The following is a 23,637-nucleotide window of genomic DNA, read 5'->3' as shown; positions in this document are numbered from 1 at the left end:
TGAAGAAAACTACTGAGAAGAATTCATACCAGTAAAACCACATTATGTGTAAAAGTTACGAGTTTTATTTTATTAGCAGTTAACGCTAAATTGCGCGTCTCGGCGTTTTAAAACATAACGGAATGTTGTTTTTTAAATGATAATACGCTTTAATTAACGACTTTGGAGTGAGTGAAGTGGTTACTCCATAACCAGCATACTCAGTCCACATCTGATGTATGTGCAGTAATATATGAATTAGTTGAAGAGCTTGTCTGAAGGGGCGGATCTGAGCACCGAGGCGCTGCTGACACTGAATGCGCTCTGGTCGAGCAGAAACGCAGACATCGATCATGCGGGAGATCAGGAATTTGCCTCTCCAAATATCCGAGTAAGTACCAAAGGTCTGCTGTGCGTTTTGAATTGGGAGCTTTATCTTCACACCCGCTTCCAAATGATTTCGTGTTTCCCTGTGCAGCCAGTCCATCTTCCATGACGCTAGCTTCACGGCTAACTAGCCGAAGGGGGAACCATTGACGTAGCTGGCTCGGATTGTACAGGAAATGCATTCTTGGCTAGCAAGACCCATCAGTAATATTAGGGCTTGTTATTAATTTGCTCTCTTGCTTGCATATGGCGTTTCGCATCATGACTTAAATTGCTGCAGAAATGCATTAAATGTATTGCATTCATTCGTAAATAAAACATAACGGGGTGTTAGATCTTACTTGACGGTAACGTTACATGAGTACATCGTGTGTGCCAGTTGAATGCTGACCTATAAAAGATTAAGAAATGCTATAATAATCTATATCCAGTGTTTCTCCTCAGCATACACAGGGCGACATTTGGAGGGTTCTCACCCTCCGCTTGAAATATATGGCTAATAATTATGATTATTTGGTCCTTTTATGTTCGTTTTCTCGGACTTTAGTGATTCTGTGCGAACTCTTCTCTGAAAGTGATAGGTCTTGCCCAACAGAACTGACCGGTTGTTTCCGCTCGGCCTGTGCTATGGGCCCGTGAACGGAGCCTTTATTACGTAATGGTTGGGTAGGCGGCGCGAGCGTCATTTAGATGATTATATATCCTATCACAGAGAGAGAGGGGGGAGAAATATCTAGCACTAGCTCGTTTTTTCCCCTCACACACACAGTATTATTACTTTTGATCTGCCGCAGTTTATATTTGATATTGTTGCTTAATCTATAACTAACATTCAGATAAACTCTGGAGCTGTTTCTTGGCTGACCTAATCTGCGAGGAATGAGCAGACTGTGTTATGGTAAGTGAGAGCTCTTTAACTCTCCGTGTTGTCATTATCTTAAACGTTGTCAATAAGCACGATAACGTGAGACAAAGTAGAAAAATGTTGACGTTAGACTTTGCTTTACCTAATTTCAAACAAGTTGGTCGAAAAAGCTTTGGTCTAAATTCGACTACTGCGATGTAGACTTTCCTTTAAGAAAAATGTTGTTTCTTGAGAACACTAAGATAAAACAGTGACTATCTTGGCGGTTGTGGGAATGTGTGTTGTGCTTTAAGTTGACATTGTGTTTGTAAACACATCGCGTGTCTCCTTATTAGGAAATTGAATAATTAACTGATAAATCCAGCGAATCAACAAGTGCGACTACATCATGTACTATATATATATGTATTACATGTGGAATAAAGGGTGTGATTCGTATTTTAGAGATTTATAGTATGCGTCATATTCGGACAGAGAACGAGTCATTTCTTAAGTAAAAAAAATGCATATATTTTTGGCAATTTTTCTGCGACAAAGAGAGAAGCATCTGAAATGGCCATGTGTTGTGCTCTGAGCCTCGTTGTTGTCAGCACGTGTTTCCTGAGGACTCTCGCGCTTTTCCCAGGAGCGATCAGATAATGCCCCGCGTGAACATCCCGCGCTCGTGATGGCGTCAAATAGACGATATCAGCAGAAAAAAAAGAGGGACACATAATCCATAATTTAATAATACATTTGTTTAAAAAATTATTTACTAGTTATATCTATCTATCGTATGCAGATATATAGTCTCAGGTTGATTAATTCTCTTGATCACGTTGTAATTTCAAAACATTTGATCTGTAACAACACACATGCAATTATAATTTAATTCACAGATTAATAAATTAATGTATTCAGTCTATTCGGTTTAGCAAAAATTATACAAATACATTGACATTCATTGAGATTATACTTGAGCTGTCAAAAGATTTTAAACCCGCAATGAAGCACTTGGGTATCTTTTGTCTGTGGCTCTTGGCTGGATCTTCTGGCACCACAATTGAGGTCCGTTATAGATTTGTTGAAATGAGGGGATCATAATTCTAGCCACGTTGGCTGTTCTTGCCCCCTGCTGCTTAAAATTCACTCATGTCAAGGTCAGTGTACATCTAGCCATGTCTTGGACAGGCGGGGAGAGGACATTGTCCATGTTTTTCATAGGAGGCAGGTGATGAGAGGCCACCATCTGTTCCTTTGATCAAGCCTCTACATTAAGTAAGAGGGCTTTAGAGGGTGAAAAAACTGTTTATCTTCAGTGCCCCTTAACCTCTTCCAAAGTTTCACCCTGACCCCCTCCTCTCCCTGTTTGTGAAAATGATTGCGTATTTACGGATCAATTCATTGCACTGTTGTCTTACCACAGGGTATGAGCCATTGCACCATCCCTGAGCGTCGGCAGAAGCCTGAGAAGGACGCAAGGGTGTGCACTGTGTTATAAGAACAAGCGAGTGGATATCCAGACATCGGCGAACGAAGAGCAACGACGTGAATTATGTCTTACTATAACAGAGAACTGGTGGTATTTTTTATTAAATATAAACTCTCACAGAGGAACTACCCCTACAATCACATTGAATTTACAGAAGACACAAATCGGACTGATGCGGTGGAAGGGAATGATGATGAGGGGGCAGCAGGAACGACGAGCCTCGTTAATGGCTCCGTAAATGGAACAAGTACTGATTCCAATGGGACCCCACCAAGGTCCCCCGCTTCAACCCCTCAGCGTCAGACGAACGGGACTGGGGGTCTGGATGCAGTAAAAGAGGCGCTTCGTGATTCTGCCAACGAGTTTGAGCTGCGTTATGCCCAAGCATTCAACGACCTGTCCTCGCAGCTCCACATCACGCCTGCCACAGCGTACCAGAGCTTCGAGAGCGTGATGGATGAGGTGTTCCGCGATGGCGTCAACTGGGGCCGCGTCGTGGGACTGTTTGCCTTCGGAGGGGCTCTGTGTGTTGAGTGCGTGGAGAAGGAGATGAGCCCGCTAGTGGGAAGCATCGCGGATTGGATGACCGTCTACCTAGACAACAAAATTCAGCCCTGGATCCAGAGCCAAGGAGGATGGGTGAGTTGAAAGTAACTTCTACCATGTTAGCTTTCTTCAGTTTGATCACAAGCAGCCTCTGTGTATGCAACCTGTTCAGGTATATGGTTTCGAATTATTTCCATCTCAGAAAAAGTCTCTTTAAAAGACTCAACAAAGAGAGTAAAATTGTCATTTACTTCTGCGTAATGTTCTTCCAAAACCTGTAAGACTTTGGTTGATCTTCAAAACTCTAATCAAGGTATATTTAATGAAATCTGTGCCTCAATTGAAAGTCCAGTTAACCAAAAGCTAGCTAGAACGTCCAAAAAGGCCATAAAGATATTGTAAACTGAATCCAGAAGATGAAGGATCTTCTAAGCTGTAATTGTCTGTACTTTCAAAGGAGGTACCGAAATTTCCCAGGTTTCATTAAAAAGATCTTATTTTTCGTTTTGAAGATTAAGTCCTATGGGTCTGGAACAACATGAGGGTTCGTAAATGACAGAAATCTACATTTTGGGTAGTCTACTCTATCCTGTTAAGAATTCTGTTGCCATTTGAGATTCAAATACTGTATGAAGCTTGTAACAGAAAATTGGATGTTATTGATGAAAGCGCATGTTTTGCATGGCCAAATCTGCTGGCTCCCTTGGGTCCAGACGGGACTGTTTTTAGCACCTGCCCTCTCTTGGGCCTGGGTGGGGATGCTGAAACTCTGTGGAGGGGGAAGGAATGGGAGATTAGATAGCAAAACCACAGTTACTGGTCAGATGATTATTGATTTCTATAGTCTTAATTCCCAATCAAAATGGAGCCTAGTCAAAAGCGTGTGGGAGATGAGCACGTATGGTGGAGAATGGAGGGGAATGGTCATTGTTTTCCTTTCATCTTTTGTCTTTTTATTGTTTTCACTTTTTTCCCTCTGTGTTATTTCCCCTCGGTCAGCTGTCCAATGATGAAAGGCAGGAATGAGTAAAGTCATGTGAAAATCCTTTGTGCTGGTTCTCTTCTTTATGTAGGTTGGACGAGTGGCAGGTAATGGAGGGGTCCTGGTCCAGTCAGCTTTTTCTCTTTGTGATCAGGGCTGATTGGGTGAGGGTGAGATATGGATGTGGATTGTAAAGGTCATTTTTAATAAGGCTGGTTTGTTGAATGGTGCAGAGAACAGACTCTGATTAGCAGACTGGTTTTGTTAATGTTGTTTTTTGTAGTTTAGATGCTTCTTTTTGTTCTGTCAATGTCATTTACAAAATCATGATTTGTTTTGTTCTAGAGTGTGCATATTTTTTTCTTCCCTTGACATTCTTTTTTTCTATCTTGTGATGTCTTGATTGCACAAAGAATCTGGAACTGTGTAGAAAGTAAAAGTCAACACGTCATTTTATCTCTAAATTTGGATCTTGAACCTCTAAGCATGTGACCTTAGGAAAGAGAACTTTAAGGCACACAAAAGTCACAGTAAATCTTAAATGTGTAATAAAAAATACGTTTTCAAACAGGTTTCTCAAAAAATCTTGTTTTGTTCATTGTTTGGATAAACAGAAAGCGACCTTTTTTTTTTTTTTTTTTTCAGTCAGTATTTCATGTAATTTAATTGTATCCAATTTTAAGGACTAATATTGCATCAAATTTTTGTTTACAAAAATAAAATTTCAATAAGTGTACAAATTAGACCAAATATTTAAACATTATATATTAATATGAAAATCTCTCAGTATTTTTAATAGTCTTCGGAACCTAGATTTTTCTACTTCAGAAACATTAATGCATTAATCTTGCATATGTGACCCTGGACCAGTGTGTAAGTGTCAAATTTTCAAAATTGATATTTATGCGTAACCTGAAAGCTGAATAAATAATCTTTTCATTGATGTATGGTTTGATAGGACAGCACAATATTTGGACTAACTATTTGAAAATCTGCAATCTGAGGGTGTAAAACAATCGAAATCCCCTTTAAAGTTGCAATTCATATTACCCTTTAAAAATGAAGTTTTGATATATTTATGGTGTGAAGTTTACCAAATAACTTAATGGAACATGATCTTTACTTAATATCCTAATGATTTTTGGCATAAAAGAAAAATCTATAATTTTGACTCATATAATGTATTTTTGCTATTGCTCCAAATAAACCCCAGCAACTAAAGACTTTTGTTGTCCAGGGTCACATATGTTCATCAACACTATGCTTTACTTTAAAATAATGCAATTTCTATTTACTACTATTTACTACTGAATTACTACGCTATCGTTGTCATAAAAAAAAAAAAAACTTAACCTATGAAAGACGATTTACGATGGAAGTGTGTTGGGCGATTTATCATGCTGTGTTTGAAGACTTCAATGGCACTACAATGGGCTAATGAATGAATTCTTGAGGTTTCACATCCTGAGGCACCCAGCTGTAGGTTTGGTTTGTCAGAAATTGTGGGAGTGTGCTCTTCACGTCACTTCCTCAATGGGGAAAGGAAAATGAGGTCTGTGTGTCTGACATACAAAAGACAGACGTGCGTGTGTTAAATGAATGTAGGCCACCTTTTTGTAGACTCCCACTCAATCCTCATCATCTCCATCAAATTCTGCATCACTTTCAGTCTGAACTTATGCAGCAGTCGTCTTTAGGATGCTCTGTCTCAATCAGGCCAGTGGTGTGGTGGGGGGAGGCACGTATAAGCACATATGCACACTCGATTTCACGGTCGAACTCTCTCTAGTGAGCGTTTTCCACACATCGACGCATTTTAATGGTGGCTGGGGGTTATCATGCTATTTATTCATCTCGGTTTCTGCCTTGTAATGAGATTTAAAAAGCAGCTGATGTAAAAACCGAAGGGTGCAAGCCGTCCCCTTGCTGGGGGAGAAGCTGGGAAAGCCCATTTCAAGTTCCAGTCACTCACACACTTCTCGTATATTCAAAATAATTTAGTACGTGCTAGTTTTCCCCTCCCACACAGCCACAGTTTCAACTCCCTTTTTGTATCATTTTCTTTGCATACGCAGTGCTAGCAGCTGTATGTCGCAGGTGTGTTGCACTACCTGCATGTCAGGCTGTGTTATTCTCTCTCCTGCTCTGGGGAGATCTGCGGTGATGCAGTAATAATAATGCCCAGAGGTGCGGTCACATCAGGTCTTTTGCCTTGTGCATGATCACCATGATGGTTTGGGTTAGAAATTATTAATCATTTATTAACTGTTTGCATCTATAGAAGAATGCAGGAGCAAGTGATTCAGTTTTAGTATTTGTAAACAATTATTGTTTCGTATACAATAGAGGGACTGGGAAAGGGAATGACTGACGTGAATGAGTCGCCACTACTGGAGTCCTGTGCCTGAGGGGGTGGGGATATTACCAATTAGGCTTGAATTATATGTGAATTTGCTCAGTGTAACTGCCTTTGTTCAAATAGGCTAGTACAGGATAAATGATTTGCAGTCGATGAGAGTTGGAGGGCAGAATAACAATACAGTGGGAGGGGGGATCCATACTTTTTCACTCTTATTACACCTGCTTTGTTCATTACTCCTATGTTAGTCCCTCTGAAACGATCATTAGCGTCCAGCGAGGTTCCTTCACTATCACTCTGCTCCTAACTAGAACAGTGACTTCCAAACACAACCCATCATTAATTACATACCTCACACACACACCTAGTAGTGATGCGCTCATGCATGCTGATGAACAAAGGCCCACCTTTAGCACGTTTTAATCACTGTCACCACAACAGAGGTCTTTGTGTGACGTATGGCTGTTACAGAGAGTTTCATCAAATGTATACGCATGCGAATGCAAACACACACACACAAACCGTATGCACACACATGCCCTCGTCCCATTGTCTATCATGTTTGCACAAGGAACACCCACGGGACCACCCCTTACTCCCCATCCTCCATCACTTTTACTTTTACTCCTGCTTCCATCTTGTGTCCTTCCTCCCTTTCTTTCGATTCTCTGTTTCTTTCTTTTGGTCTATCTCCCCCGCCTTTTCCTCGCTCTCACGTGGGTGAACGTGTTGCAGATCAGACATGCAACAACATGACCGCGTCACCGCCGTTAGTGTCCCCATTCACCCCTTCATTCTGTCTTGTTCACTCTGTATTCATCCGTTCATCCATCATCCCTCCACCTTACTGGTCATCTCTATCGATTTGGCAGGCGTGATGGCCATGCGTGTTTGCGGCCCATCTCCCGCAATCATTCGTCAAGCTCCGATACATCAGCGCCGCCCACTCTGTCGCGTGACAGACTATATGTCTGCTTTTGTGCTCTTGGTCAATTGTTGTCTGGGTTTGGATTGCGTGTGTCGCATGTTAAATGCAATATGTGCATTATTGTTTCATTTCATGCGTGTTTACACACACATGCCTCTCATTTGCGCAATTATTTCAAGGTATAGCGCACGCTGAGCATGTGATTACCTTAAACAAAGGAGCTGCGGGTGCACACGCATGCATGCAGCATCCAGGTGAGCCTGGCTGTAAACACACAGTGACAGAAACAGTGGAGACGCTGATCCAGATGTGATGGTGTCCCCCATAGACATGAATAGATCTCATTGTCATTTCATGCTTAAGCTTCAGCAAATGTTTTTGTTGCTGTTGGTTTCCTGCTGAGGATTGCTATTCTCAAGGTCATATTTCAGCTCTGACCTTTTGACTCCGTTCATTGCCACATTAGAAATGTTCTCTTTTTATATTTCACAAGGTGACTTCATTTTTGAACTATATCATGCACATGCCTTTTTTTCTTGGTTAGTGTGTGGCTGACTGAGGGAAAATGGCAGTAAACAGATGGTGTGATTCAGTCTGTTCCAGCAGCCTTGTCACCAGCGAGTGAGAGAGAAAGGGGGAAGAGAGATGGAGAAAATGACTAACGCTATGCTAGCATACTCCTGTCATGTCACAGGGTGACATATATTAATCAACACTATGCTTTAATTAAAATAATTCAATTACTATTTTTTGAATTACTATGTTGTAAAAATTTTTTTATTTTTGTCAGTAATTTTGATAAAGAGATTAACACTGTCAGCTTGAATTGGTAAATTAACCTTCCACAGGCAGGGGGGAGGCAGGGTTCTGGCCTCACCTTCAAAGAAGGTTGGGCTGATCCATTCTTCCAGGGTCACGGGGGGAAACAGAGCATCCCAAACACAGAAATAATTGTTTTGGTCCATGTAGCTGGAACAGATTTTGAAAAGGTTGTTGTAAAATAAAAGTTTGTCATTAACTTGTTCAAAACCCATGTGACTCTCAACAGTCAAGAGCAGCATCAACATTCTTCGAAATTTCTTCTCTTTTCCATGGAGGAAAGTCGGAGTTTAAAATAATATAAGGTTGACTGAATTAAAAAAAAAATTTCTTGGTGAAACATCCTTTTAAATGCATGCACACATGCCCAACTAAAGCAAATTTTTGTCTGTCAGCCGTGATGTCGCTGGTTTCTCTCACCTAAGTGTGTGAATACACCTAGTGTATTTTTAGCTAACCTTTTCCCACATGTTTTTTCCTGTCTCGTTCCAGTGTTTTTGTACACATTAAACTCCAGTGAATTTATCTTCTTAGCTGAAGCTCCTCTTTGCTAATTAAAAATTTCCACACACACACACACTTCTCTGTGTGTTGGTCAGTGGTGTGAAAGAGTGACCTGCACCTTTAAGCCCAGCTCTCCTTATGCACTTTAGCCAAGATTATCCAGCATCATCGAACCGCACTGCAATTAGCCCCTAATAACACAAATAACGGCCCACTGAAAGGACCCGCTAACCTTTTAGCGGCTCTGTCACCATTCCACAGAGCAGTGGATCACATTAAGCTTCTTGTCCATTGGACAGAATTACAACTTTAAAAAAGCAAACGTGCTTCGTTTTCATAAAGGGCCATCTGCTCTTCACTTTTGCTCCTAATGTGCTGAACAGCCTCAGATTTTTGGGGTGTATGTATTTTTTTACTCTACATAATGTTTCATATGTAAATCAAGCATTGTTTTTAAGCATCTTAGTGTGCATGTGTTTGAATCTATAAGCGTATTTGTACTTTTGAAATAAAGTCCAGTATCAGTGCTCAACACCGTGCTTCCAGAGATGACTGTCTCAGGTAGGACTAAGAAAAAATGGCCTGACTCAGAACGTAAGCTCAGTCTGAGTGTGCAATGCCTGTCTGATACCAGATTAGGAACAGTGGGTAGAGATCAGAGATCAGGCTTTCTCGCCTGTGCTGCTCTGGACATAACATGACTGTTGCTCTGCTCTAACAGAACTGGTTTACACTGGAAAATCAGGTCATGAGTAATTTCCCCCCTCTCTCTTCCTCACTAATTATTCATCTTGTATGTTTTTATATTCTGTCCGGCCCTTTCAGTAAAGCCCCTCTTTTTCTATCTAGTTTTGCCTCATTCATGTATAGCTTCTAGTTAAAATCAGATTACAGAGAAAAATCTGAAGCTCCATCTGTAGGATTAGAATCAGCCATGAATAAAAGGCTTTGGGATGATGGGGTTGTAGTGACTGATAAAGCCTGTTGATATTATCTCTAAGTGTCATCAGTCATATAGTTATGAGTCTCTTTCTAAGTTCAACCTTGTTCTCCTCCTCAGAAATATCTTTTCTGCTCCACTAATTTCACCAAATGGAATTTCAAAAATAATGACCGTTTCAAACAGGATTCTTGAACTCTTCTTCGCCTGCAAGTGGTCGACAAATCAGCTCAAAATTGGTTGTTTAGGCTGGGGGTGGTTGCCACTAACACATAGTTCTTACATTTTTTGAGAAGAATGTGGAGCATCTGTGATTTAAAAAGCATGACTATATCTTGGCATCTCACCATTCTTGTACTTGCATGCATGCTCTGTTTCAGCATCATCCAATATGCATAAGTCTTCCAGTCTGTTTCTTGACAAATATCCCCAGAGGCTGTATCTGCCTGTAAGAGCAGGTTTAGGTCAGAGGTTGGAAAATCTGGCTGCATATGCGTGTCCAAATATCTTTATGTATATGGACGTATGTAGTCTGCGTGTGTCCCGGCTCATTGGGAATTGGCTGACAGAATAGGAGCTGATGGTGATGTCTCCCCGGTGAGATGCAGAACAGATTGGAGTCTGAGCCCCACTCTCCTGACTCATTAATCTTCTCTTTAATTCATTTACGGTACACACAAAAATTGCCACATTGCCAAGCAAGCACAAAAGACACCTCCCACAGACAAATCCTCCAGATATGCGACCTAAAATAAAACCGTGAGGTGTGCCGCTCTGATTACTTTGCATGCTGTGATCTGATTGGATGTTTGTGGTCTAAATTTCATTTGGGCCATGGGTGTAGTAGAGTCTGTTTTGTTGCTCTAATTATCAGCTAAATTTGAGGCGTGGGTCTTCAGACCCGTGTTTGTTTCAGGTGTCACCACCTCTCACTAAACGGTTGCATAATGAAACACTAATGATGTTTCAGGGCAAAGACTGATCTAATTGGCAAAATTGGATGTGAAGAATAGTTTATAAACTGAGAACAGTTAGTGCGGTTACTGTGAATGAGGCAACAGAGTTGCTGGAAAAATCATCTGTTCAGGCCAGTGTTGCTGTTGTTTCTGTGCTTGGGAAATGGATGTTTGGTTCATCAAGGTCTCTGCTTCCTGTATTTGGATTACTAAAATGTTAAACCAATAGAGAACCTTTCCGTTGGTGTCCGTTGCCAAACTTTAAGTGTTTAGAAGTGGCTGATATTAGTGATTCTTTTATTTTTTATTATTATTATTACTAATTTATTGGTCAATATTTTATTACGCTTTACAATCACCATTTTACAAAATTTTAATAACACTGTTAAATGTAATCTTCTCTAAATGTACATTATAATATCAGACCTGCCAACCTGTACACATTTTGCGTAGCGACTTACGTCACTCTAAACTACGCAAAAATTCTAGTGACACCTCTGTCCATGTGCAGTATTCAACACAAACAACAGAAAAAGATGAAGAGGTCAACCAATCAGAGTGTTCTTTTGTTTGTGTTTGTTTTTTGCATTTAAATAATTTTTTGCATTTTATTTCTCTCCTAGTAGCCTATAGTTTTAGTTCAAAGCGGCGTGCGCTCGTCCCATTGGATGCTCTGACAGAAAGGCTGCATGTGAGGCTGACAGAGACCCGCTGTTTAATGTGTTTGAGACTGTACCCAGCGTTTTGCTTGGACGTACATTTCTTGGTTCTACGCCTTCCACAGAATATATAAATATAGATAAATACATTTAAACCACTTAACTTAATGATTGCCATTGAGATGTGAAAAGACTTTCAACCTGTGTTACAAAAAATGTTTCTGAAGACAATCACCTATTGCACTTTTAAATGTTCTTTAGTCATTCAAAGATTGGTTTAAATTATATAAATGCATATATTCTTAATGCTGATGGCAAACGAGAAAGTATTACAATGATTGCCTATTACTAATAATATAAACGTTATCGTTATAATACTTTTTGTATACATTTATTCCTTTATCTGATTATAAGACAGACTTCTGTCCACATTAGACAGAACTGTTAACGACGGTGGCGAACGAGGGAGAATGTGAGCATCGTGTGCTTAGGCACTGCCACTCTCAGTCACAGCACGTCCGCCGTCAAAATAAAAGTCCCACCTCATACACATAGGCCAAGCAGAAAAACTAATTATTATTAGAAAATATAATATAAAAACAAATATCGGCCTTGGAAATATACAAGTCATCCTCTACACTAAACCCACAGATCATAATCCAGACAGAGATTCTTACTCTCTATAATAAATGTTTGCCTGGCCTGTACGTGTGTGCTGATGTCATTGACTGCTAAAATACCAGTAAATACCAGGCTGACATCAGAAATCCCATTTGCTGTAAAAGACCTTCAACAGCATCAACCTGTTCGCACTGTTGACCTGAACTAAAGCAAAAATGACCATCAGTTTGATCAGAAATTAAGTAACTGTGGCAAACCCAGTCTTTGACCTTGTTGTTTATTTTGACCCTAAAAATGTTGCAATGCAATTTCACCTTCTTAAAAAAACTGACATCCTGATTGTTTTGCAACCATTTGTGTAATTCTCAAATGACCATGGCTGGCACATATCCTGCCTTGTGATGGTTTTATGTGGATTTGTTTTGCTTCAGTCCTCTTTTTACCTCCTTTTCTTTTTTTGTCTTACTCTTTTCACCATCTCTGTGAATTTCTGGTTTCAGCTTGAAGTCTGAGTGACTCAGCAGAGATTGAGTGAGAAACAGCAAGGCGGTTGTTGATGCCGCACAGTTGGAATTGAAAAGCCCATTTCCCATCAGCTGATTTCCACACAGGAATGAGGATGCACAGCATTCCTCAGCGATCGTGAGGAAATCCTGGCCTTCCGGCTTCTTTGTAATCGTTCTGCTCAGTACTGGTGTGCAGGCTTCACAGCAGAAAATGATCCCACTGGCCTCCTCTTGTCTCACCACTCAGGCTCAGTGCATTTTAAAAAGGCTAGATGGTATCTCAGAGTGAGAGCCTATTTTGTTTTGCTAGGAAACCTCTTTAACATTCCAGGTTGTTGTCTCATCTGCTGGGAACTCGGCTTGTTTGTGTGGTTTCCGGCCTCGGGCTGTAGATATCCAGGATTAGCTCTTTCAATATTACTATTGCTTAGGGTCAAGGCTTTTAACAAACACATAATCCTAAGGATTAACTGTGTAACTTGACCTGTATCTTTATGTTTGGACATCAATGATACCTCATGTGGTTTGTTGAGAAGACGATTATTAATGCTATTATTTTTCTAAATGATCAGACCATTCACATTCTTAAATTTGGGGGAAAAGTCCCAGCGTTTTACATTAGCAAGAGATGGGAGTCATCAACCAGTATATCATAGGGAATTTGCTGTGAGGACTTTGGAAGAGACCAGGACTCCATTTGAATATGCGTACTCCCTACAATATAAAAAAAAGTATGTGAAACTAGTATGTCTGAATTCACAGTATTCATAAAACGGTAGCCAAAAAGTACTTGAATGACCTACTACTTCAGGAAGTGCGCATGCAATGTACACTTCACAGTCCCATGAGGCCATTGAAGAAGAGTTGTGAATTGTGAATGAAGCAACTTAACTGACTGTCTATTGGTCACATTACAGTGATAATATCACAAACATGTTCTGTCTGGATTACATTCATGTAGAGCTGCACGATAATGGTTAACTGATAATAACGATTATTTTGATTTAAAATTGTTAATGATTATTCTATCAAAAGATTATTCTGTCCTTCAACCAACCTCCACTGATTATACACTGCCTTCATTTAACCAGCTATGATAATCTAAAAAACTCATGGTTTTGGTTAGCGTTTTGTAACCTGTATTCACTTTAGATTTCCTCACCCCTCACTAGCTTCTGTACAGACACACCAGTGTTCTCTAATCAGTACAGAAAAGCGGCCACACTGTGTTTCTGTGAAACATGTTATGTTCTAAGTGTGTGCATCAATCATCTGGCTGAAAACAGAACAAGCTGTTCTGGAAAGCAAGTGACTGTCTTCACAAACGCCATGGCAAGGGTTAAAGGGTCAGGATGGTGTAACAGTGGAGAAACCCAGTGCTATGACTCGACCGAACCTAACTGAACTCTATACGACACTCCCATAATCTCCCAAACACACACACATGCACACACAACCTCTCTCTTTCATGAACAAATTGCTCCTCTCCTAACAGGATGAGGCTGTGCTTGATGTAATACACTGATGTCAACAGAGTAGCTCATTAGTGGTATTGTAACTGTAGCGATATAGTGATGAGGATGACTTTGTGTTTCTGTGGTCTCTGTGCCAGCTTATATACCCCTCTAGTACCTCTCCTTCACCGTGTTCCTTTGAGAAACAGAATCGGCCCCTTTCTTGGCCTCTATTTGGATATTAGCCTAATGCTAACTAACAAAACACAGGCACCTTGCACCTGGTTTCACTCTCTCCTGTAGGGCCTGGTTTGCTCTTTGTTCAGATAGGGCTACACGCCTAGCAGTCACAGCTACCCAACAGCCGGTATCTCTTCGGAGCATTCACACAACCTCAGCACTGTTTGGAACCAGTAAAAATCTGGTTTTCTTGACAGATTGTGTTTGTGTACAAATGCTGTCTTACTCAGTCACACCTTTTATAATTTTTTAAGGTGTTGTTGCAAGATGTTGTTACAGAGAGTCACGTTGGTTAATGATCTGTTTAAAAAGCGAGTCACAGATGCTGTCATGATGGTCAGGCGTATTACACTGTGTTGTTAGAGACATGTCAGGGCATGTGCTGTACCTGGCTCAGTGGTCTTGGGATTATTAAGCCCCTAGATTTTGTTAAAGGGTTAGTTCACCCAAAAATGAAAGTTCTGTCATCAGTTACTCATCCTCATGTCATTCCAAACCCATAAGATTTTAGTTCATTTCCAAGAAATGAAGACAACCTGAGATTTGTCTGGTACTCCATTGAAATTTTTTGTTCTAAAAACTTGAAAAAGATTGTAAAAGAAATCCATATGAATCGTACATTTAAGAAAGCACATTTGAGCACCTACTATACTCATTCATGTATGTGCACCGATCAATGTTTATATATAAATAATAGCTGAAATTAAACATGTTCATATAAAATCTTTCTTCAGAAAACTTGGATAAACAGCTCAATTAATATAGATTCATTTTATTACCTCTTTTTGAATTTTATTAAAGCCTTGTGCTGAATACAGATTCAATGTTCCGTTTTGTTAGTAAATATAAGAAAAAAATCGAAAATACCTGGTTAAATAGAAACTAATGAACTGGAATTGGAGTTGACTGTAATTGCTTGACACAGAGGCTTATTAGTGGTGTATACTAATGCACTCATTACTATTCCTTATTTTGGAGATTAAAATAAAGCCCTGTTATTTTTTTTAGCTTATGATTAGTTCCTTAAAGCTTTTTATTCATGACACAGAGATATTTGTCTTATATACTTCAGCATGAAAGATTGTCAGCTCAAAAGGTAAAGCCACACCTCCATATCTGCCCCACCTGGATCCACCTATAATATGTACTGCCTGTGCCTGCCCTGTACTCAACTGCACATATAAAACATAAAACACTGGATGTATGCTGCTGTGTGTTGCACCATAATCTTACTGCCAACAAGCATGCCTTAACATGTCTTAGATTTATGACATGGACTGTAATCAGAGAGTCACATTCTTGTCATACCAATCTCCATTGTTCTCACCTTGTTCTCACGGTTCCACAGAGTGATACTCATTAATGTGTGTGTGTGCATTAGGCTTGGTTCTGCTTTCAGGTCATACTATTAGCATTCCTGCAGGGGTTACTCATGTACCTGTTAAAGGGTGATGCAATTTCATGCCATCGGACTGTATTGACTGCACACCCTCTCTGTTCGCCATTCATGATGAGGTCAGCGTGGGGCATGTGTAAACTACCTTAGGTTGACAAAGGTGTGCCTGAGGAAGTGCATGAGAGAAATTATATTTACTCTTCATTGTGCATTGACACAGTAGTTGAATTTTATACTAGATTGTTCTCATAATATTGTAAACGTTCTGTAGGATTGTACAGTACAGCGTGTTGGGTTAGTTTAGTTTTTAAGTGGAGTTTTGCTCAACTTGAGCTTGACTTTTGTATTGCTGTTTTTCTGTTTGTTACAGATATGACTCAAACATCAAATTATGTTGTTTGTATGTAGTTGTTATCTAGTTGTTTGTTCTATGATTAATAATAAAGCATTGTAATAATTATCATGAGTAATGATGTTGTGGTTTATCATGAATATGTGCATATATGAGGTGTTTTTGTGGGTGTTTTGGAGTGAAAGTGAGTGGAGGTCTGGACTTGTGATGTCACTGTTTGTGATAACCCCTCTGCTCTGGAACTGCAGGTCTGTTATCAGCCTCCGCCACTCCCATCACCCCTCCCTCACACTGACGAAATCAATTCCTATGAATTTCATCTTGTTTCTATGTAAATCACTCATTTTTTTTACTTCATTGCACAAATCTATGCAACGGACATCTCCTTGACTTTACCTGTCACACATTTTATATTCAAACACTCTCCTCCTACTTGATTGTCTCTTACTTCCTGCTCCTTTCAGGCTCTTTGTCAGTTAAAACAAAGTACCTGTCAATACATTTGACAGCTCCACCCCAGATTATATAACCAGGGTTTACAGTGGGGAAAATATTTATTTGATCCCCTGCTGAATTTTTAAGTTTTCCCTCTTACAAAAAAAAGAAGGGTCTGTGATTTTTAATTGTAGGTTTATTTTAAAGGATGGAGACAGAATACCAACTAGGGCTTCAACTAATGATTATTTTGATAATCGATTTGTTGGTAGATTATTTTTTTTGATTAAACTGTTTTAAAGTGTTTTTTTATTATTATTATTGACAAAAAAACACACACTTCCACATTTTGCCCAATGTCCTTCAAACAAACATGCCAACGGAATGCTATGAAAACATAGTGCTTGTTTAACGATTTATTATGCCACCTGCCATAGTATTTATTCACATAACAAAGATGGCTTCCTATGCCCTTCATAATGGCTTGCATTCTTGCATTGTTCATTTACTCTTTGACTATTTTTATCTGGAAAAAAATACTGTAAAGCTATCTGCCTTTCGTTTATAGATAACAGCAATAATGATATTGTAGCATTAAAAATATCTATTGTTAAGCTATTGTTACTAAAAAGAGCTTATGCATATTGGAGGACTAACCAATACAAAAAGCTGGACATTTATGTTCCATCTCCTGACTGTGCTTTTTAATTAGAAATAGCTGATAGTTTTTAATATATTTGGTCTGCTTGGCCATATACCAAAGTTCATTCCCAGTGTTTTATCATATTTTCAAATTTTAATTCAATAGTATCACTTAGACTAAACTATATCAGTATTACACCAGGCATCAGCCACCTGCCCGTTTTTATTCTGAAAAATCCAAATTAAATAAGCAGTCAAATAAACTTCTTCCTGCTACATGCTGTGACACCTCCTCCCGTTTGGTTTCATTCCTTGTAAAGAGAAACGCTGATAAATGTTGCGACAGTGCACATTTTGAACACGTCGGATGGCTTCATTTAAATCCTCCACATTCTTCTTCCCACATTTGCAAGCTTGTGTAGATAACTAGGGCAAAGGGAAAGACTGGAGGATGACATCAGTCTTCTTGAGTGGAAAACAGGGGTGGGCGTCTGAGGGTTGTGTGTGTGTGTGTTGTAATAAGCTATCACGAAGTATTTTCTGCTTAATCACTGCATTGCTCTACCTTTGACAAAAATGCTATACCTGTGAAACAAATTGTATTTTCTCTGAATCCGAAGAATCCAACTGAGAAAACATTGAAAAAAAAAAATTCTTCTGTCATAACAGAAATTGCCTGGGTTATATGAACACAAACATGTTTGAGTCATATTAGATTTTGACTATAGTGCTTCATTTGAGTTATTTCTGCCTCTGTCTGGATTTGGTGTGCTCTACTTCTGTGTATGTTCCCTGAGGAAACGGGTTACGTTATAAAGCCTGAAATCCCCTTTTAGCTTTTCAGATAAAAATGGCCTTGCTACAGAATCCTGCTGAGAAATGAGGTTAGTGAAGTCTTAGAAACAGGAATAGTAAATCTCGCCCCCTGGTGGTCATGGTGCACTGTGCACACACATTTGTCACAGGAAGGGTGGGATTATTGGAAGGCCTGGGAGGGGCACTGAAGAGTTCAACCATTGGCTGAAATGAGCTTGACAGTTATTGGATGGTTGAGTGTGGTAATATATTTCCTCCTATGAAAAGCTTCTACAGTATTTGTTAGTGTTTGTTACCTTCACTTCAACTTCACCTTCACACTAATGTGTTAGTGTTAGTTCATGTTAATAATACGTATTTTATATATGTTCATGTCTTCATAAAATGTACTGGTTTATGAGTCTGCTCCTATAGAAAATAATCTCATTTTAAGCTGTTTTTTTGTGTGTGTTTGTGTGCAGGAACGCTTTGCAGAGATCTTTGGAAAAGATGCAGCAGCAGAGAGCAGAAAATCACAAGAAAACTTCAAAAAGTGGTTGCTGGCAGGAATGACCTTGCTCACGGGTGTCGTGGTCGGGTCACTTATCGCACAGAAACGCCTGTGAGGATCAGGATAACTGAAGATCCAAATACACCCACTGCTTCAATTTGACCTCCTGCTAACATGAAGAAACTTAAAAAAAAAATACATTTATTTTGGATTTATTTGTTTCCCTTTTATTGCCAAGAAGTTTCATGTTTACATCCCACCATGTACTGTTGACTGAGTGGAGCGCATCTGGTGTGATATCACATGATCCAGACTGCATGAGGGGGTTTTGCTTTTTAGCTGACTAGGATCTAGCTAACCCATGTCTCCTTAAACCCTGTTTAAAAAATGAGAAAAATAACTTAAAAAAGAAGAACATTTGGCAAAAACCTTCTTTCTTTGTCTGTAATTTTTATTTTTTGTTTATAAATAATTATTTTCAGCTTTATCATCAGTCTTTTTAAGTATCCTTATTATTTTCTCATTTTCAGAGACTGGCAAAACTGAAAAGGATACAAACATTTTATCTTTGAATCTAATTTAAGCTTGTTTGTGATTCTTGAGTTAATGACCCAATGAGAGAGAAGTAGTCATTTAATCCGCACTGACATTTCTAAGGACAGTTGTTGCTTAAGAAAAGAGAGGCGCCTCTTTGGGCCTCTTTTTGGCACTACATTTGAGGGCCTGCTTCCTCTGTGATCTCTCTATCATTAGAGGACAGTGTGGAGAACAGATGAAAAATGTCTGTGTGTGTGTGTGTTCCCCCAATTATTGTTCTGTTTTTTTTTTTTTCCAATGCAAATTTGATGAGGATTTAAATGTGTCAAATCCTCTGGAGCATCTAAATTAAAGGACCAACAGTTATGAGAAATTGTTTTGTTGTGAAAGAAAGTTCTGTATGTTCATTGCAGTTTGATTTTTGATTCATTAAAACATAACTTCAGCTTCAGATGAAACTCTTTATACCTGAGATTGTTGTAACTAGAGCTAGAGGAGACCGATACACAAGGAGTAAGTTAAGCAGGTCATTCCTGATGTATGTGTGGCTACTTTTCACTGTGTACACAGAAAATGTAACCGAAAACGGCATAAAGATTATTAGAATATTAGATTAAACCATATTGCCACAAGAGCGCTGGGTGACTTGTATGGTCTTGAGAATGAAGATATAACTAGAATACTGATCTTGCAGTTGTGACAAGCTACTAATAGTCATTGAGTTTTTGTTTCACTTCTGTATGAAATGTCATTTGCAGTTTTGTTGGTAAGCATAAGTTTAAGACTTGCAGCAGACTTAACTTTTCAGAGCAAAGCTAAAATGCAAATCTCACTTTTGGTCCCTTAGCATTCACATTTCCAAATGTAAATGTTACTTAAACCGATATTTGAGCATTTTATGGATTTGATGAGTTGACCCTTACCGTGTAACGTTAATGGTCCACGATGTTTTAAATCTTGGCTGATAGACATATATTGAGTCGGATAACATCATGGTGCTACCAAAAAAAAAAAACACTTAGTATTTGACAACTTATTTCTTGTAACACTTACATTTAGGCTTCGTAGTCTCTCTCTCTCTCTCTCTCTCTCTCTCTCTCTCTCTCTCTCTCTCTCTCTCTCTCCTTCTTCTTCTTCTTCTTCTTCCAATTCTTCATGTTTTTGAAAGCAAAGCTCAGAATAGTTGGGATAAATCTCTTCTTCTCCGTCTCCTCACAGCTCCTGATTCCCGCCGATTTTCATTTTAAACGCTTTGCTGTCAGAGCGGTAATGCGCGAGTGTCAGTTCGCGCGCGCACCTGCTGCTTTCCGCTCAACTCGTTTCAATCTCGTTAAAACGCCCGGAGATGTGGAGAAATGATCTCTAGTCTTCAAAACATCATTAATTCAAACAGGACGTCAAGTGGAATATTCTTCGCCTTTTCCGAGTTGTAATGATGATTGACAAGCGGGTTAATTCAAACAGAAGTGATGGAAGCTGTGGTGGTACAGGTGTGTTTCATGCTTCCGCCCCAGTTGGAGATCTCGTGGGGAAGCTGAGATCGTTTGGTGTGTCAATCAAAACATACCAATCATTAGCGAAACGTCCTTTGAGACCTAACCCAGAAAAGAGACGTCTAGTGTTCCGCGGATTGTTAAGCAGGTCTGGTATAAAGTTTTTTAGCCTAGTCCCCGATCCGCTATTGAAAATGAAATGACATTCACAGAGCTCGAGTGTTTTGTCTTAAAGCCAGTGTACCCCATTAAATACTACATTTTATTGTTAACGATCCATCAATCTGTATAAATCAAAACAGGAAAAAAAATATTTTAATCTAACAGTTATAATGTATAATAACGTGCTTCACTTTCTCTTTTCTTAAATACAGCGTTTCTAAAATATTGCTAATAGTTTACGTAATGATTTAATGAAGTAAACGTAATAAAAACACGCTACACTAATACATCTGAAAGTCATTACAATCCGGATGGGTAACGCGTTACTCTGTAGCGTCATTCAGAGGTAGGCCTACCTCACATGACGTGAATAAATTGGCTTGCAAATCTAGTTTCCTGTTGACTTGAAGTTTGATATGAAGAAATTTGACAGTTTTGACATTCAATCCAATGTACAAATTGTAGTTGGTGAGTCTAAGCAAATTCAAATTGCAGACATTTACACTTTTTGCTGCTCCGTAGACACTGATTTCAGAGAATACATTCCGTGTTATGAAATTTGCTGCTTGCATGCTTAGTCTGTGTCTGTTTGTCATGTTGTGTGTGTGTGTGTGTGTGTGTTTGAGAGAGATGCTGTGTGTGTGGTGAGTTTGACCGTATGCTTGAGAGTGAAATGTACCAGCATTGGCACGACACTATGTAAACTAGTTAACTTAAATGACAATTAGACTAGCTCATCATAGCTTAGTGAAAATATTTAAGCCATTTGATGATTTGAAAATATTATTTATGATATTTGGTGTAAACTCATATTGTTCCTTCCTATGGCCTTAAACTCCATTATAATTTTTTTGTTGTTGTGTATTTGTTTCTTTTTGTGTTTATATTTAGCCAACTTAACCTAAACTAGAGGACAAAAAAGAAAACTATTTTTTTAAGGTTTTGGGTTTATTTAAACGGCTTCACCCCTGAATAATTGTTTAATGTCTTAGGATTTTTTTTTTTATGTCTAATATTTAAATAAAAAACCCATCTGAATACACAACATCTCTTGTGGTTATTATGTGTGTTAAATTAATATAACAATACAAGATGTAATTTCAAGTTTTACTTCGGTCCGTCAAGAGGAAACACTTAATTCGGTGTTCAAATTTTACATGGTTGCCCATTGGATAATTTTCAAATGTTCACATAAAGGACGGCATAGTAATGCATGAAGACTGCCAACGGAGAATTGCAGAGAAGTAGCAAGGCTTTGACATGTTGCTCTCAGCTGCATTTCCTTTCCTCTATTTCCACTGGCCCTTCTCATAGTCCCATTTGGCTGAAAAACCCTCCACAGGGTTCACCCTCATGTCCAGCATCCGCTTCACCTGCATAGCCTGCCATTCGTCATCAAGGGTACGAGGATGAGGGGGATACACTGAGAGAGAGCAAAAAGACTCCCCTTTAATTCAGACAAATCATTGAATTAAACCAAAAATGTCAGACAATCACTTACCATAGTACCTCTGCCAGAGAACAACCAGACCAGTGAAGCCAATGAAGAAGAAGATGCCGCCCAACACAGTCTTCCACTCACCTGTTGGTTTCTTCATCTCAGCGTATGTCTCATTAAACGTAAGCCTGTACACTGCCACCAAGAACCACAGAAGATAAAGATTGCAACATACAGCATTTTACTTTTTTCCCCATGATTTTGTCGGTGCTTTGCCCTCTTAGATTAAAAACCCCGTCCAATTGTTTACATATTTCTTGAAGTTGGGGGTGGGACAAATCGTAGGGATTATCCCTTTTAATTTTATTTAAATTAGCCAATAATTTACTTGTTATTGCTAGTCAGAGGTAGATGAAGGGGAGTAGCTTAATTAAGCGAGCATTTAATTTAATGCAATGAGACCAATAGTTTTGGTCCATGAGAAAGGATAGATTTTTAATGTCAAAACCTGTTAAAAGTAAATTTGACAGTTTTTAGCACTAGAATATCAAAGCCACAAAACTTCTTAATTTGACTGTATTGCTCATTTAAACATATTTGGAAATTCTAATAAGTACTGAATAAAAGAGAAACAGGAGCATTAGCATTACTAACAGGCAAGTTTCTCCTCTTTGGAAAGACTGTTCCAGGGGCCTTTCTCCTTCTGCTTCAGGCTCTTGTCTGCATCACTGAGGGTGTCTTTGTATGGTCTGTCAGGCAGAGGAGTGTCCAGACGGTCCCAGTACAGGGGTACGGACATGTCCGTCTGTTCTGTCACCCCACCTGTGAGAACAAGAGGAAGTGATCAAGTGACTACTGAGTGAAAAATACGTGAAACAGAAAATGCAGGAACATAAAGTGTACATTTTATAAAAATATTTTGTTATAATACTGATGTAATGCTGCTCATTTGTCATCTTAGTTTACATATTCAAAATTAATGTACTTTTATGCTGTTCTTTAAAATAAAGTTTAACATTACCATGCCCATGACTGGCCATCTTGACACCGCTGGAGCTGAATGCAGCCACCCCCCGTCTGGACAAGAGCCCCGCTACACGTCTGGCTGTCAAGTGCAGCATCTGATCCACAAAGGAAAATAAAAACACACTCAAAATCTCTCAGAAAGAACACAATACCTGGCAGACTAAGGTCAAACCAAAATTCAATATTTCTCACATTATCACAGATCCTCAATTATATTTCTGTCCTGTGCCCACTTGTAAAAAATAAAATAAAAACATTTATTTAACACTTTAGAATAAGGTTCCATTAGTTAATGTTAGTTAACTACTTTCGTTAACATGAACTAAGCAAGAACAATCCTTCTACAGCATTTATAAGTCTTAGTTCATGTTAATTTCAACATTTACTAATGCATTATTTAAATCAAAAGTTGTGCTTGTTAACATTAGTTAATGTACTGTGAATTACCATGAACTAACAATGAATAACTGTATTTTCATTAACTAACATTAATGAAGATGAATAAATACAATAATAAATGTATTATTCATTGTTTGTTCATGTTAATTAATACATTAACTAACATTAACTAATGGAACCTTATTCTAAAGTGTTACCCATTTATCTTGTGTCTATGTTTGGTTTGCAAATGGTG

General features: G+C 38.9%; 2 protein-coding genes across 9 annotated transcripts in view; one reads left to right on the top strand and one right to left on the bottom strand.

Moving 5' to 3' along the window:
• Positions 1–211: 211 nt before the first annotated feature.
• Positions 212–19,342, top strand: bcl2l1 (BCL2 like 1). 3 transcript variants are annotated; one of them, XM_052594168.1, is made up of 4 exons: positions 219–370; positions 1,203–1,264; positions 2,637–3,341; positions 18,319–19,342. In XM_052594168.1, exons 3-4 carry the CDS (start codon positions 2,766–2,768, stop codon positions 18,460–18,462), a joined length of 720 nt encoding a protein of 239 aa, XP_052450128.1. In that variant the 5' UTR covers positions 219–370; positions 1,203–1,264; positions 2,637–2,765; the 3' UTR covers positions 18,463–19,342. The 3 variants fall into 3 exon arrangements, with proteins under 3 accessions (XP_052450129.1, XP_052450128.1, XP_052450127.1); XM_052594169.1 differs by lacking the exon at positions 1,203–1,264 and having other exon boundaries at positions 212–370; XM_052594167.1 differs by lacking the exon at positions 219–370 and having other exon boundaries at positions 415–1,264.
• A 2,292-nt stretch (positions 19,343–21,634) lies between these two features.
• LOC128011585 (myosin-7) overlaps positions 21,635–23,637 on the bottom strand; it is a 121,053-nt gene continuing 119,050 nt past the window's right edge. For all 6 annotated transcript variants that reach the window (XM_052594153.1, XM_052594158.1, XM_052594155.1 and 3 more), the window contains 4 exons: positions 22,999–23,098; positions 22,632–22,799; positions 22,041–22,172; positions 21,635–21,962 (listed from right to left, as the gene is read on the bottom strand). In XM_052594153.1, coding sequence (XP_052450113.1) covers positions 21,829–21,962; positions 22,041–22,172; positions 22,632–22,799; positions 22,999–23,098 — 534 coding nt within the window. In that variant the 3' untranslated portion in view covers positions 21,635–21,828. The remainder of the gene's footprint in view (positions 21,963–22,040; positions 22,173–22,631; positions 22,800–22,998; positions 23,099–23,637) is intronic.

The sequence above is a fragment of the Carassius gibelio genome, chromosome B23 (assembly GCF_023724105.1).
Source record: "Carassius gibelio isolate Cgi1373 ecotype wild population from Czech Republic chromosome B23, carGib1.2-hapl.c, whole genome shotgun sequence".
Taxonomy (NCBI): domain Eukaryota; kingdom Metazoa; phylum Chordata; class Actinopteri; order Cypriniformes; family Cyprinidae; genus Carassius; species Carassius gibelio.
The sequence above is the reverse complement of the archived record's forward strand: the minus strand, read 5'-3'. Positions and strand labels throughout refer to the sequence as shown.

Bases quoted from the DNA above. Each gene is read 5' to 3' on its own strand.
- bcl2l1 (XM_052594169.1), top strand. From the start codon at position 2,766: ATGTCTTACTATAACAGAGAACTGGTGGTATTTTTTATTAAATATAAA. The intron at 3,342-18,318 runs GTGAGTTGAAAG...GTTTGTGTGCAG, and splicing joins TCCAGAGCCAAGGAGGATGG to GAACGCTTTGCAGAGATCTT.